The 17,073-nt window shown below is 44.1% G+C and overlaps 1 protein-coding gene across 1 annotated transcript in view; it reads left to right on the top strand.

The window, feature by feature from the left end:
* The first annotated feature begins 2,575 nt into the window (after positions 1 to 2,575).
* LOC126299255 (uncharacterized) overlaps positions 2,576 to 17,073 on the top strand; it is a 229,745-nt gene continuing 215,247 nt past the window's right edge. Inside the window, exon 1 of the mRNA XM_049991050.1 lies at positions 2,576 to 3,238. Coding sequence (XP_049847007.1) covers positions 3,169 to 3,238 — 70 coding nt within the window. The 5' untranslated portion in view covers positions 2,576 to 3,168. The remainder of the gene's footprint in view (positions 3,239 to 17,073) is intronic.

The raw sequence follows: 17,073 nt of genomic DNA, 5'->3' as shown, positions 1-17,073 counted from the left end.
GAACAGCACAGGAGATCGACACTGCCACCACCTTCATCTCAAATTATTAGTTGAGTACTGTATAATTGCATGGACCAGTTATGTGGTTTCATTTTCAATGATAAGTTTGCATTTTTTAAACTATGTGTTAAACGATCACATTTTATCTTTAATCATTTACCTAGACGGGGTACTATGCCAAGTGCTATGATAAATCTGAGCACCCTATTTTACTGCACTGAAAAGTAATTATGTTTCTTAACAAAAGTAATAAACTTTGAGGAGCTGCAAAGTACATAATTATTCAGCGAGCATAAGTTCTGAAATACTCCACATAGTTTTCATAAATGGAGAGTTAAAATTTCATCAAAGTGCAATTACTAGGATAGGATTTAAATTATTCAGTTCAAAGATTCTTTTTTGTGTTTATTTATACTTTGTTGTGACTAAAGTGTTCAGCCTCAAGTTGAGTCTACCAATAGATTAGTTTCTGGGTCCCCATGCTAATAGTTGAATCAGATTTAAATGTCATATTCCAACAGCAGCAATCAAGAATAAGCAATTGGCTACAAATATTAAAATGGTACAGGTATCACTTGAGCTAAATAATTCAAGGATTTGAACATCCTTTAAGAATACAAATAATCAGTACAAAAGATACAATTACTTCATATCTATTTCAATTGTAGTAATTTCCTGTAATTAAAGTGTCAATTGATTACCTGACAGATCAGGTAGTTGTCAGTACATTAGCAGGCAATGCTAATCGATGGGGACTAAATCTGAACACTGATCAGATGATGTTTAATGAATTCAAGCAACAGTTTACTGAGGAATACTGATCAGAACAAAAACAAGATTCTGTATGGCAAGAATTCATAATGGCTAGATTATATGACAATAGATGTAGAAACTCTATGAAAGATTTATGTGAATCCTGGTAATGAAGACAAACACACTTAAGAAGTAGTTGATCCGAATCAGATTTTTTTTGGAATCTGAGGAAAAAGCTGTCAGAGGGGTTCAAAGAGATACACAGGAAGCAATCACAAAAGCTTTTCTGTGTTTTTAGAAAGAGTAGAGGATGAAAGTCACTGGTAAAGTGATCATGATCGTCACAGTAATAATAATAATAATAATAATAAGGTTAATCACTATGACAATGAACAAAATTATGGTGGTAGGTATTGCACTAATATTGTTCAATGAGGTAGGGGCGGAGGTCCAGGTACTTCAGCTGCTCACAGAAGAGGATTTGCATCACGACATTACCACAACAGCAACAATGTGAAAAACTGAAGACCGTGTATATTGCAGGCCAAACATAAGAAACAATAACATTGTAGACATCATGAATCTTATATTCGAGAGAGAGCCTGCAAAGCACCACAGGTTGCTACATGTGAAGTAATAGATGTGCTCAGGAATGCGTTATGGCAGGCAGGTGATGAAACATATACTAGCGTGCAGACAGAGAGTCCCCCAGCGAAGAATAGATCAGTCCAATCACCTGTTTCTATGGAAGCTATAGTTATGACTACAGAACAGAATGAGGGCATCACAGTGGAACGTAGTTAATCTGCTTCAGCATATGACACTTTGCAAGAGGAAATATGAACACGTTAATAGGTGAGGAAGAAAGCATCGACAACAGTTTGAATAATGATAAAAATGGGTATCACTTTGCTTAATTAGTATGGCAACCGTTTCCTTTTACATAACTACAGTTTACTTAATTACTTATAGAACCTTGGTTCAATTCCCATTTATCTTGCTACTGCTCCCTTTCAGTATAAATCTTTAGGGGAACATAATTTGTTTGATACCTTACCACTGCACATCATCACAATCACAATATTAAAAATCTTTTCACAGAAATAATGTCATTGGCATATCACTAATTTAATAGTAGCCGGCAGTGTTATACATGGCTTTTCCCAAGATAGGACTAGTTGTAATGTTGGGGGAAGAGAGTTATAAGCAGAAGTAAAACTACCAGTGTACACAACTAATAGCTTCATGAGGAGGTATGTAAATGTAACAACATTGCTTCCAAATTTACTATAAAATATTTTTAGACATACTGTAAATGAACAACATTAATGCCGCTACTCAATGATGTATGCATCAACTCTGTAACTAATTCAAAAAAGTTGGCACATGATAACTGCTCCTTTTGCAAATGTACATACTTTTGTGCCAAAAGTTCATATAATCCACACAAGAGGATAACACGTAACAATAGTTTTTCAGAAAGAAAATAAACAAATAATTCCACAAAAGATAGCACAAAAGTTCTGACACATGTCTGGGTGAAAACAAAACCCTGAAACAGTGTCTTGCATAAAATGGAATTCCTCTCCAGTTTTTCTTAGCAAGCACGGAAACGAGAACTGCAACACACACAAGATGATTGTATCCTACTCTGGTTGCTCCCTCTGGCTGGGTAACAAAGAAAATTTCGGTGGTGTCATCGCCAGACACCACACTTGCTAGGTGGTAGCCTTTAAATCGGCCGCGGTCCGTTAGTATACGCCGGACCCGCGTGTCGCCACTATCAGTGATTGTAGACCGAGCGCCGCCACACGGCAGGTCTAGAGAGACTTCCTAGCACTTCCCCCTGTTGTACAACCGACTTTGCTAGCAATGGTTCACTGACTTCTACGCTCTCATTTGTCGAGACGATAGTTAGAATAGCCTTCAGCTACGTTATTTGCTACGACCTAGCAAGGCGCCATTATCAGTTATTATTGATATTGTGAATCATGTACTGTCACGAGCAACGTGCATCATTAATGGATTAAAGTTAAGTATTCCACTAGCTACGTCCGTTGTTTCTAAATTCTAATTTCCTGGTCCTGTTCCAGACCTCACGCCAGCCTGCGTGAGCTAAAACGCGTGCCTTTAGGCCTCCTCTAGGAACACCGTGTTGGCTCTCCTGCCAACCACAACATTGGCGACGAGAGTAAAAGTGTTCTTATCGATATTGCCCTGATTTACTTGTGTAATGGCTTCGCCACAATCTCCAGATATAATGTCCGAATTTTATCGCTTACAGACTCAGCAGACGCAGGCCTTACTGGATGCCCTTGGTCAGCTCGTCCAGGGTCAACGTGCAATGCAAAACAGCCACCGCTCCACCGCTGACGCAGCCACAAAACGCTGTTGCACCAACTTTTCGACCTTTTGATGCTGCACTGGAAAGCTGGACGGAGTGGACACGCCAATTTGGATTCCATCTCGCCGCCTACAGAACAAGGTAACGAGCGGCAGCCTTTTTTGTTATCGTCGGTTGGCGTGACCACGTACCGTGTGATAGTTAAATTATTTCCCCAACGCGACGTAGCACCTCTGTCCTACGAAGAAATTTTGTCTGCATTAAATGCATATTTCAAAGAATCAGTCAATGTCGTTGTGAAACGGTATACCTTCTTTCGTACAAAACGTACGGCAGGTCAGACTAATCGGGAGTGGGTTGCAACCTTGCAAGGCCTTACTAGGGATTGTGCTTTTGAGTGTCAATGTGGAATCCCTTTATTCAGATACTATGGTATGTGATGCAATTGCACAGAACGTTTCTGATGTTCGTATAAGGGAACAGATTTTGAAACTAGTAAATCCCTCCCTCAAAACCGTTCCACGTCCTTTGCTTGTCGCCGGAATCGGAATCGAACCAAGGATACTCAGGCTCGCGAAACATTGCCCATGAAAATTCATGTTGTTCATTCCACTTCGCGCAGTGCCACTCTCTCTAACAGTGACGATGTTCGTCCCAAAAAAAGTGTGCGTCGACATCGCCGGAACTCCCATCAAATCGCAAGTGATTATGTACCAGTGTCAGTTCACATTGCACGAGACAGTCGCTCTTGTCGTTAGCAGGACAATAAACTTTTTGTAGACTTGGACATTAACGGCACAGTTATACCATTCCAGCTCGATACCGGAGCTGCAGTTCCACTGATCAATCAAGACATGTACAAACAGCTGGGCACACCTCCGTTGCGTGCCGCAAATGTTAACTAGCTATTCAGGACAAAAGATACCCGTGTTAGGACAGTGCAGCCTTCTTGCAACATACAAGGGGCAAACAAAACTTGTGTCATTTTACGTCCTTCGTTCTTCTTCTGCAGTGAACTTGTCTATAGTAAATCAGGTCCTATCAGTGAACCAGACGGTGCCTTCAGACAGTGTTTCTCGTCTATGTGAATAATTTGCAGACATTTTTGCACCGGGCCTCGGTTTGCGCTAAGAACTATAAAGCACATTTGGAACTGAGAGTAAACGCGCAACCGAAATTTTTCAGAGCGTGCAATGTTCCCCACGCATTGCGTGATGAGGTCGCAAAAACATTACACGATTTGGAATCACAAGGTGTAATTGAACGTGTGCAGGCTTCTCTCTGGGCATCACCCTTAGTAATTTTGCCAAAACCTTCCGGAAAGTTGACTTTGTGTGGACTTCAAGGCAACAGTGAATTCGCAACTAGTGATTGCAACTTTTCCTTTACCCCGCCCGGAAGATCTTTTTGGCAAACTGTGCCCAGGTAAATATTTTTCGATGTTGGACCTACCAGATGCGTACTTGCAAATACCGGTGGACGAAGAATCCCAGCGCGTTCTGGTGGTTAACACGCATCTTGGTTTGTATCGATTCAAATGACTGCCATTCGGGTGTGCATCTGCCCCAGCATTGTTTCAGCAATATCTACAAACTGTTTGTGCGTCGGTCCCTACTGCAGCAAATTATCTGGACGATATTGTGACCTCCGGAAAGACGGGAGAAGAACATTTGGCTAATCTCAGAACATTATTTCAGGTCTTGCGACAAAATGGTCTTCGCTTGCGGAAGGACAAATGTGTGTTTTTTGCTCAGGACTTGCCATACTTGGGACATGTACTCAATGCCCAAGGCATACGTCCCAGTCCCACGCACCTTCGTGCCATACAAGACTTGCCGTCGCCGCAGAATTTGAAGCAGCTACAGAGTGTGCTGGGAAAAATCAACTATTATCATAAATATATTCCGCATGCCCCTTCCATTAGAGCTCCGCTTCATCGCTTACACCGTAAAGATGTTCCGTTCGTCTGGACGACAGAATGCGAACGCGCCTTTCGCCAGTTGAAATCGGCGTTGCTTTCCAATACTTGCCTTACGCCATTCGATCCCCAGAGGCCCCTTTTCTTGATGGTGGATGCATCGGATTTCGGGATCGGTGCTGTGCTTGCGCACAAAGATGGATCGCACGATCGCCCTATTGCCTTTGCGTCCAAATTTCTCTCGTCTGCGCAAAGAAATTATCCACAGATCGAGAAAGAAGCATTGGCTCTCGTATTTGGTGTTACAAAGTTTCATGATTTCTTGTATGGTCGTCACTTTACCATAATCACAGACCACAAACCTTTGACATCGTTTTTTCATCCGACCAAGCCTGTACCTCTACGTACAGCGCAGAAATTCATTCGCTGGTCTACTTTCCTCTTGTAGTACCGCTACGATATCTTGTATCAGTCCACTGCTAAGCACGGAAACGCCGAAGCGTTGTCTCGATTGCCTGTTGCTGAGGATAGGGCATTCGATTCCTCCGAACTTGTTTGCATATTCATTGATGTGGAAACCGATGACGTGGTCGAATCGTTTCAGATTGATTTTCGTCATGTAGCTACAGCCACAGCTGCCGACCCTGTCCTTCTACCATTCTGCTTTTTGTTGCTACGCAATGGTCCTTGGTTCGCCGATTTTTTGCTCACAAGAAGAGACTTTTTGTGCGATGTGGTGTTTTGCTATTGCGTTCTGATAATGATCAGTCCAGGGTTGTGGTACCATGTTCATTACAGTCCTCTGTCTTACAGCTTCTCCACCAAGGACATTGGGGTATAGTGAGAACGAAACAACTTGCTCGTCAGCACTGTACTTGGTTCAGAATCGATGCCGCGATTACGAATATGCGCTCTTCTTGCATGGTGTGTGCCGAACACCAATCAGCACCGCTGCGGAAATTCTTTGCATTGCCAAAAACCACTTCCCCTTGGCAACGCTTACACATCGACTTTGCTGGTCCATTCTGGAATGCTCGATGGTTGGTTGTGGGAGATTCATTCAGTAATTTTCCTTTTATTGTCTGGATATCTTCCACGACGTCATCTGCCACCATCCAAGCGTTATCCGCTATCTTTTGCATTGAAGGTCTTCCACAGACTATTGTTTCCGACGATGGCCCACAATTCATGTCCGCAGAATTTCAGTCATTCTGCAAGGCCAATGGTATTCAACATCTAACGTCCATGCCATTTTCGCCACAGTCAAAAGGTGCCGCTGAACGATTGGTCAGGACTTTCAAGTCACAGATGTTGAAGTTGAAAGAGTCGCATTCTCGGGAGGACGCGTTATTGCTCTTTTAGTCCTCGTATCGCTCTCAGCCCCGAGATGGTCACTCGCCGGCTGAGTTGCTCCACAGTCGCCCTCATCGAACCTTGATGTCTTTGCTACATCCGTTGCATCAGGTTCCTGTGTAGTGGCAGACAACCGCTTTTGCTCCAGGCAACGTTGTCTACTACCGCCACTACCGAGGTTTACAGCGTTGGCTCGAAGGGCGCATTCTTCGCTGCCTCGGACGCGCTATGTATCTGGTTCTGGGGGCCTCTGGTGAGGGGCGTCGGCATCTCAATCAGCTACGCCTCTGTCGTCGCAGGGGATCTGCCGCTCGCCGTCTACTTTCAGCGACGGTGCCGACCGGTCAGCGCCCCGGAGACCCATATACTGGCTCGCCTCAGCCCCAGGTGTTACCGAGGCTGCCTTCCATTTTGCCCCATGGCGACGCGCCGCCGCCACTGCCGCCGCCGCCGTCTGTTCTCCCGCCGGCGACGCCCGCAGTGGACGAGTCGCTGCAACCGCCGGGCGCCTCCCTGGGTCACGCAGCGCCGATCGCTTCCCGTGACCAGTTGTCCTCCGACACGGAACTCTTGCCCGCTTCGGACCATATGTCGTCTTCGCCCGTCGGGTGCCCCGGCTCGATGGAGGTCGACCCTTCGGCCCCTCCTGTCTCTCTACGGGCGCATACACTGTATGTTGGCGTGCACCATGGACCAGGTTTTCAGGCGTTTCCCAGCTCCCCGCAGTCCGAATGGCAGAGTGCGGGTGGCACAGAATCCCCTGTTGTTAGGCTCCCCACCTCGTCGCTTACGTCAACATGCAGTCCTCCCCATGGCGCATGGAAGCCTTATGCCACAACCGTACGCAGATTTGCGGGGGAGGAATGTGGTGTCACTGCCAGACACCACACTTGCTAGGTGGTAGCCTTTAAATCGGCCGCGGTCCGTTAGTATACATCGGACCCGTGTGTCGCCACTATCAGTGATTACAGACCGAGCGCCGCCACACGGCAGGTCTAGAGAGACTTCCTAGCACTCGCCCCAGTTGTACAAACGACTTTGCTAGCGATGGTTCACTGACTTCTACGCTCTCATTTGCCGAGACAATAGTTAGCATAGCCTTCAGCTACGTTATTTGCTACGACCTAGCAAGGCGCCATTCACAGTTATTATTGATATTGTGAATCATGTACTGTCACGAGCGACGTGCATCATTAATGGATTAAAGTTAAGTACTCCACCAGCTACGTCCGTTGTTTCTAAATTCTAATTTCCTGGTCCTGTTCCAGACCTCACGTCAGCCTGCATGACCTAAAACGTGTGCCTTTCGGCCTCCTCTAGGAACACGGTGTTGGCTCTCCTGCCAACCACAACAATTTCCATTTAAATAACAGGTCTTCTCTTTTTCTCCAGCCCTTGTCTTGTGTTTAATTTCCATTAATTTGGGATTATAATCTTGCTGTTCAGCAATGTCTTTAAATATTGCAGGTAGATGGGTGAGTATCACACTAATGTCTTCCACCAGCTGCTGACCATTGTCTTTAGAAGTCCACCCACTAGACTGTTCACTGTCGTCTTCCCCAGACACAAAACTGAGATCATCTGCAATAATGTTATCCACCTCTCATATTTGATGTGCCTTAAATTGGAAGGTAGAGATCCTGATTGCCCATCGGGTAATGTGTCCCATCCATCTCAGTCTTCCTAACATCCAACAATGGACTTGGTTATCAGTTTCAAGTGCAGACGGGCAGTGCTCCAAGTATTTGCAAAACTGTGATTTTTCAACTCCTCTGGTCTACCTCATGATGGAACAGACAGGGGTCAGTGTCCAACAGGCACAATATTTCAGCAAGCAACCACATTGCCATCATCAGATGCATTGATGAACTGAATGACAGGAGATGGTGCAGGGCTTATATCTCCTCCTCTTCTCCTTCCGTTGTGGAGGTGTTGCCAATACGCATCCCTAGGTGCAAACCTCAAATGGAGCAACTTAGTGACAGGAGCCGGGGGGGGGGGGGGGGGGCGAAAGAAGAGATGCTGGATGTACCTTCACACCTGGGTGAGGACTTTGCTCAGAATGCCAGGCTAGAGAGGGGGGGAGAGAAGATATAAGCCATGTGCCAGCTCCCTGGCAATCAGTTTGATAGCGCACCTCATCATCCTAACAATGTTACTTGGCGAAACATTGTGCCTGCAGGACACTAACATCCAGCTGTTCACGTGTGAATTAGTTCACGGCATACAAAAGTTCTCGAAGGCAAAAAGCACCACCAAAGCTTCCAGTTTGTAAACTTAGTATGTATCTTCTAATGTTTACAGGGTATGAGTGACATACTGTATCAGGCTTCTCACTGACAAATGTTCCCATAAAAGAACTACTGCTACACCCAACACAGATGCATCCAACTGAACTACAAACTTTTTTCAAAAGTCATGAGTCATCAATATGGGTGCTGTAGTTAAAGTGGTCTTAAGGCTCTCAACAGTAACTTGCTGGGAAGCACCCCATTCAAATTTCCTTACTTTCTTTCTTAATTCATGCAACAGACTTGCAAATTGGAAAAAGCTACTTATCAACTTAAGAAAAAAATTAATTATTCCAATAAACCTTCCTACAGCCTTGAGATTCTTAGGTGGTGAACAAGTGTAAATAGTCTTCGTGCAGCTCTGATCAACACTAATATCATAGGGAGAAATTATGACACAAAAATGACTCTTGTGACTGAGAAAACTTTACCATAGAAGGCTTAACTGTGAGCCTCAACTCCTTCAGCCAGTGCAAGACCTCCTCAATGTGCCAAATATGCTCTGAGAAATTTTCACTGAAGATAATAAGTCATCTTGAAAGTGACAAACAATCTTAAATTTGATATCTGAAAAATACTAACAGGCAAGACAAGACCACCATTATGGTTGAGAGCCCAAATTGAACCCAGTTACATTCATACAACAAATATTGTAACAAAATTGGAATCTTCAGACAATGGAATTTAATAACGGGGCCTGGCTGAGATCCACAGTGATTAAAGATTTAGCCTAAATATAGAACATTAAAGACACCGAAGTGCTAGCAAGAAGAAGTTTTGCGTGTAAGTTTACCACCACAGTGGCCACTATTCAATGTGCGACCTTGGTTAATACAGGGACGGTTAATGTTGGTTGTGGACGACACTGGAGTTGTCGTCCGATTACGTTCCATATGTAACTGGGCCCCCCCCCCCCCCCCCCCAATGAACCATGGACCTTGCCGTTGGTGGGGAGGCTTGCGTGCCTCAGCGATACAGATGGCCGTACCGTAGGTGCAACCACAACGGAGGGGTATCTGTTGAGAGGCCAGACAAACGTATGGTTCCTGAAGAGGGGCAGCAGGCTTTTCAGTAGTTGCAGGGGCAACAGTCTGAATGATTGACTGATCTGGCCTTGCAACACTAACCAAAACGGCCTTGCTGTGCTGGTACTGCGAACGGCTGAAAGCAAGGGGAAACTACAGCCGTAATTTTTCCCGAGGACATGCAGCTTTACTGTATGATTAATTGATGAGGGCATCCTCTTGGGTAAAATATTCCGGAGGTAAAATAGTCCCCCATTCGGATCTCCGGGCGGGGACTACTCAGGAGGATGTCGTTATCAGGAGAAAGAAAACTGGCGTTGTATGGATCGGAGTGTGGAATGTTAGATCCCTTAATCGGGCAGGTAGGTTAGAAAATTTAAAAAGGGAAATGGATAGGTTAAAGTTAGATATAGTGGGAATTAGTGAAGTTCGGTGGCAGGAGGAGCAAGACTTCTGGTCAGGTGACTACAGGGTTATAAACACAAAATCATATAGCGGTAATGCAGGAGTAGGTTTAATAATGAATAGGAAAATAGGAATGCGGGTAAGCTACTACAAACAGCATAGTGAACGCATTATTGTGGCCAAGATAGATACGAAGCCCGCACCTACTACAGTAGTACAAGTTTATATGCCAACTAGCTCTGCAGATGATGAAGAAATTGAAGAAATGTACGATGAAATAAAAGAAATTATTCAGATAGTGAAGGGAGACGAAAATTTAATAGTAATGGGTGACTGGAATTCGACTGTAGGAAAAGGGAGAGAAGGAAACATAGTAGGTGAATATGGATTGGGGCTAAGAAATGAAAGAGGAAGCCGCCTAGTAGAATTTTGCACAGACCACAACTTAATCATAGCTAACACTTGGTTTAAGAATCATGAAAGAAGGTTGTATACGTGGAAGAACCCTGGAGATACTAAAAGGTATCAGATAGATTATATAATGGTAAGACAGAGATTTAGGAACCAGGTTTTAAGTTGTAAGACATTTCCAGGGGCAGATGTGGACTCTGACCACAATCTATTGGTTATGACCTGTAGATTAAAACTGAAGAAACTGCAAAAATGTGGGAAATTAAGGAGATGGGACCTGGATAAACTGAAAGAACCAGAGGTTGTACAGAGTTTCAGAGAGAGCATAAGGGAACAATTGACAGGAATAGGGGAAAGAAATACAGTAGAAGAAGAATGGGTAGCTCTGAGGGATGTAGTAGTGAAGGCAGCAGAGGATAAAGTAGGTACAAAGACGAGGGCTGCTAGAAATCCTTGGGTAACAGAAGAAATATTGAATTTAATTGATGAAAGGAGAAAGTATAAAAATGCAGTAAATGAAGCAGGCAAAAAGGAATACAAACGTCTCAAAAATGAGATCGACAGGAAGTGCAAAATGGCTAAACAGGGATGGCTACAGGACAAATGTAAGGATGTAGAAGCTTATCTCACTAGGGGTAAGATAGATACTGCCTACAGGAAAATTAAAGAGACCTTTGGAGAGAAGAGAACCACGTGTATGAATATCAAGAGCGCAGATGGCAGCCCAGTTCTAAGCAAAGAAGGGAAGGCAGAAAGGTGGAAGGAGTATATAGAAGGTTTGTACAAGGGCGATGTACTTGAGGACAATATTATGGAAATGGAAGAGGATGTAGATGAAGACGAAATGGGAGATACGATACTGCGTGAAGAGTTTGACAGAGCACTGAAAGACCTGAGTCGAAACAAGGCCCCCGGAGTAGACAACATTCCATTAAAACTGCTGACGGCCTTGGGAGAGCCAGTCATGACAAAACTCTACCATCTGGTGAGCAAGACGTATGAGACAGGTAAAACACCCTCAGACTTCAAGAAGAATATAATAATTCCAATCCCAAAGAAAGCAGGTGCTGACAGATGTGAAAATTACCGAACTATCAGTTTAATTAGCCACGGCTGCAAAATACTAACGCGAATTCTTTACAAATTAATGGAAAAACTGGTAGATGCAGACCTCGGGGAGGATCAGTTTGGATTCCGTCGAAATGTTGGAACACGTGAGGCAATACTGACCTTAAGACTTATCTTAGAAGAAAGATTAAGAAAAGGCAAACCTACGTTTCTAGCATTTGTAGACTTAGAGAAAGCTTTTGACAATGTTGACTGGAATACTCTTTTTCAAATTCTAAAGGTGGCAGGGGTAAAATACAGGGAGCGAAAGGCTATTTATAATTTGTACAGAAACCAGATGGCAGTAATAAGAGTCGAGGGGCACGAAAGGGAAGCAGTGGTTGGGAAAGGAGTGAGACAGGGTTGTAGCCTCTCCCCAATGTTATTCAATCTGTATATTGATCAAGCAGTAAAGGAAACAAAAGAAAAATTCGGAGTAGGTATTAAAATTCATGGAGACGAAGTAAAAACTTTGAGGTTCGCCGATGACATTGTAATTCTGTCAGAGACGGCAAAGGACTTGGAAGAGCAGTTGAACGGAATGGACAGTGTCTTGAAAGGAGGATATAAGATGAACATTAACAAAAGCAAAACGAGGATAATGGAATGTAGTCAAATTAAATCGGGTGATGCTGAGGGAATTAGATTAGGAAATGAGACACTTAAAGTAGTTAAGGAGTTTTGCTATTTAGGAAGTAAAATAACTGATGATGGTCGAAGTAGAGAGGATATAAAATGTAGACTGGCAATGGCAAGGAAAGCGTTTCTGAAGAAGAGAAATTTGTTAACATCGAATATAGATTTATGTATCAGGAAGTCGTTTCTGAAAGTATTTGTTTGGAGTGTAGCCATGTATGGAAGTGAAACATGGACGATAACTAGTTTGGACAAGAAGAGAATAGAAGCTTTCGAAATGTGGTGCTAGAGAAGAATACTGAAGATAAGGTGGATAGATCACGTAACTAATGAGGAGGTATTGAATAGGATTGGGGAGAAGAGAAGTTTGTGGCACAACTTGACTAGAAGAAGGGATCGGTTGGTAGGACATGCTTTGAGGCATCAAGGGATCACAAATTTAGCATTGGAGGGCAGCGTGGAGGGTAAAAATCGTAGAGGGAGACCGAGAGATGAGTACACTAAGCAGATTCAGAAGGATGTGGGTTGCAGTAGGTACTGGGAGATGAAGCAGCTTGCACAGGATAGAGTAGCATGGAGTGCTGCATCAAACCAGTCTCAGGACTGAAGACAACAACAACAACAATGTAACTGGGAGACGGATCTGGTGATCGAGCAAGCCAAGACAACATGTCGAGCATCTTGGGTTACAAAATCGATATGTGGGTGAACATTATCGTGTTGGAAAACACTCCCTGAAATTCTGTTGATGAAAGGGAATACAACAGGTTAAATCATCAGACAGACGTACAAATTTGCAGTGAGGGTGCGTTGGATATGACAAGAGTGCTCCTACTGACATACGAAATTGCACCTCAGACCATTACGTCAGGTGTAGGTCCAGTGTGTCTAACACACAGACAGGTTTGTTACGGGACTTCAACTGGCCTCCTCCTAACACACGGCCATCACTGTCACTGAGGCAGAACAAGTTTTCATCAGTAAACAAAATAGATCACCCTGCCCTCCAATCTCTTGATATCACTGAAGTCGCAAGTGCCGCTGGTTTGGGATCAGTGGAACGCACGCTACAGAGCGTCTGGCTCGGAACTGTCCTTGAAATAACCAATTTGTAATAGTTCGCTGTGTCACTGTGGTGCCAACTGCCAACTGCTGTTCAAATTGCTGCTGCATATGCAGTACGATGCGCCAGAGCCATGCGCCTAACTCGATGCTCTTCTTTCTCGGAAGGGCGACGTGCCGTCCGGAGCCCGGTTTTGTTGCGACCGTAGACTCTTGTGACCACCGCTGCCAGCAATCATGTACAGTGGCTACATTACTGCCAAGTCTTTTTGCAATATCAGAGAAGGAACAACCAATCACCCATAGCCCGATTACAGACCTCCATCAAAAACTCAGTGAGGTGTTGATAGTGACGTTTTTGCCGCCTTAAAGGCATTCTTGAATACCTCAATTCATAGCGTCCAGTCTCAAAGGTAACTAACACTCACGACCGTTACAGACTGTATTTAAAGCAAATCTAATTTTCATCCTCTCAGTGACGCTACTAGTATCATTTTTCAGATGTAGAAGTATGCCTACCAATTGTCGTTTGTGTCGCACAACTATTTCTTGATGTTGCACTATCTTTCCGTAAGTGCGTATGACATAGTGAAACGCAAACAAGAGCAGAGCTGTTGAAGCTCGTTAAGATTTGAAAAGACAGCGTTAAAAATACGAAATTGATTCCATAGCTCTCTAACATGGTCACAGGGTGATGCGAGTAACTTCCTGATCATTTTCATTAAATTCAATAGAACTAGCTTTGGTATAGGTGAAGAAATATGTGGCAGATAAATACACTACTGGCCATAAAAATTGCTACACCACGAAGATGACGTGCTACAGACGTGAAATTTAACAAACAGGAATAAGATGCTGTGATATGCAAATGATCAGCTTTTCAGAGCATTCTCACACGGTTGGCGCTGGTGGCGACACCTACAACGTGCTGACATGAGGAAAGCTTCCAACCGATTTCTCGTACACAAACAACAGTTGACCAGCGTTGACTGGTGAAACTGTTGTGATGCCTCGTGCAAGGAGGAGAAATGCGTACCATCACGTTTCCGACTTTGATCAAGGTCGGATTGTAACCTATCGTGATTGCAGTTTATCGTATAGCGACATTGCTGCTCGCATTGGTCGAGATCCAATGACTGTTAGCAGAATATGGAATCGGTGGGTTCAGGAGGGTAATACGGAACGCCGTGCTGGATCCCAACAGCTTCGTATCACTAGCAGTTGAGATGACAGGCATCTTATCTGCATGGCTGTAACGGATCGTGCAGCCATGTCTCGATCCCTGAGTCAACAGATGGGGACGTTTGCAAGACAACAACCATCTACACGAACAGTTCGACGACGTTTGCAGCAGCATGGACTATCAGCTTGGAGACCATGGCTGCGGTTACCCTTGACGCTGCATCACAGACAGGAGTGCCTGCGGTGGTGTACTCAACGACGAACCTGGGTGCACGAATAACAAAACTTCATTTTTTCGGATTTAATCAAGGTTCCGTTTAAGCATCATGATGGTCGCATCCATGTTTAGCGACATCGCGGTAAACGCACATTGGAAGCGTGTATTCGCCATCGCCATGCTGGCGTATCACCCGACGTGATATTATGGGGTGCCATTGGTTGCACGTCTCGGTCACCTCTTGTTTGCACTGACGACACTTTGAACAGTAGACGTTACATTTCAGATGTGTTACGACCCGTGGCTCTACCCTACATTCGATCCCTGCGAAACCCTACATTTCAGCAGGATAATGCACGGCCACATGTTACAGGCCCTGTACGGGCCTTTCTGGATACAGAAAATGTTCGACAGCTGCCCTGGCCAGCACATTCCCCAGATCTGTCACCAGTTGAAAACATCTGGTCAATGTTGGCCAAGCAACTGGCTCATCACAATACGCCAGTCACTACTCTTGACAAACTGTGGTCTCGTGTTGAATTTGACTCAATGCCCAGGCGTATCAAGGCCATTATTACGGCCAGCGGTGGTTGTTCAGGGTACTGATTTCTCAGGATCTATGCACCCAAATTGCGTGAAAATGTAATAACATGTCAGTTCTAGTATAATATATTTGTCCAATGAATACCCGTTTATCATCTGCATTTCTTCTTGGTGTAGCAATTTTAATGGCCAGTAGTGTATATTACTTTTAAAGTAGCCGACACTGAAAGGCTGATCTGTGAAGCAATAGACAAAATCACCGTTGCTGATTGGAAAGAGGGTGAACGACACACTGACATACTGCAAGAAGAAGATTACCGGAAAGAAGTTGTTAGAGAGGAAATAATAATTCTTTAACTGTCAGTCTAGCACCCTCATCCAGAGACTCCAGTTCTGAAGGCAGTGACAGAAAATCTGAATGAAAAGTATGTGAATGGAATATAAATTTATTTGGTAATTTTCTTCCAACATTTACTTTCTTGTCAATCTGTCTGCGCAGTAGAAAGTAGTTCAGAACATTATCCATTGTATAATAGCAATTTTATTTTACTTACACTATGTGATCAAAAGTATCCGGACACCACCAAAAACATACGTTTTTCATATTAGGTGCATTGTACTGCCACCTACTGCCAGGAACTCCACATCAGCGACCTCAGTAGTCATTAGACATCATGAGAGAGCAGAATGGGGCGCTCTGCGGAACTCACGGACTTCGAACGTGGTCAGGTGATTGGGTGTCAATTGTGTCATACGTCTGTACGCGAGATTTCCATACTCCTAAACATCCGTAGGTCCACTGTTTCCGATGTGATAGTGAAGTGGAAACGTGAAGGGACACGTACAGCACAAAAGCGCACAGGCCGACCTGGTCTGTTGACTGACAGAGACTGCCAACAGTTTAAGAGGGTCCTAATGTGTAATAGGCAGACATCTATCCAGACCATCACACAGGAACTCCAAACTGCATCAGGATCCACTGCAAGTACTATCACAGTTAGGCGAGAGGTGAGGATACTTGGATTTCATCGTCGAGCGGGCTCATAAGCCACACATCACGCCGGTAAATGCCAAACGACGTCTTGCTTGGTGTAAGGAGCATAAACATTGGAGGACCTCATTTGGAGGACTAGTTTCAGTCACATACGACTGTACTGCTTCATCTTCGAAAGTAAACTGATGTAGAACTTCATAATAGTGTATTTCGTTGTCAAATATCTTTGTCCACAATCTGATATACAAGGCCCCGTATCACCTGATATTTCATCGAGTACTTCCATTAGCATTTCCACATTTAATTGCCTTACTTTGAATTTTCTAGGCTTTGGAAGAGTGCAAATGTCTGGAAACCACTGTTTTGATGCAAGATGGGGCAACACCCCATGTCGCTCGCCCAGAGAAAGATGTGTGTAATGTAACCTTCCACGAACGTATTATCTCCAGAAGTTTTCCAGATGCATGTCCTGCTAGATCACTTGATTTGAATCGTTGTGACTTTTGGCTCTGCCTCATCTGAAGGCCGGTATGCTGGAACACGTTCCTCATATTGCGGCATAACTGGTGCTAGCAACTGTTGATTACGTCGTTTTACGAATGCTGCATCTCGTCGACGTCTCCAGAGCGCATACTGAACAAATTGTGTAAGCGGCGGTCAATAATAAAATCAACATTATGCCTTTCTCATTTGTCAGAGCTTTTCTGCGCAAGTCTCCTTCCTAATGCATTATACACTCCTGGAAATTGAAATTAGAACACCGTGAATTCATTGTCCCAGGAAGGGGAAACTTTATTGACACATTCCTGGGGTCAGATACATCACATGATCA

Source organism: Schistocerca gregaria, chromosome X (genome assembly GCF_023897955.1).
Source record: "Schistocerca gregaria isolate iqSchGreg1 chromosome X, iqSchGreg1.2, whole genome shotgun sequence".
NCBI classification, from domain to species: Eukaryota; Metazoa; Arthropoda; class Insecta; order Orthoptera; family Acrididae; genus Schistocerca; species Schistocerca gregaria.
The sequence above is the reverse complement of the archived record's forward strand: the minus strand, read 5'-3'. Positions and strand labels throughout refer to the sequence as shown.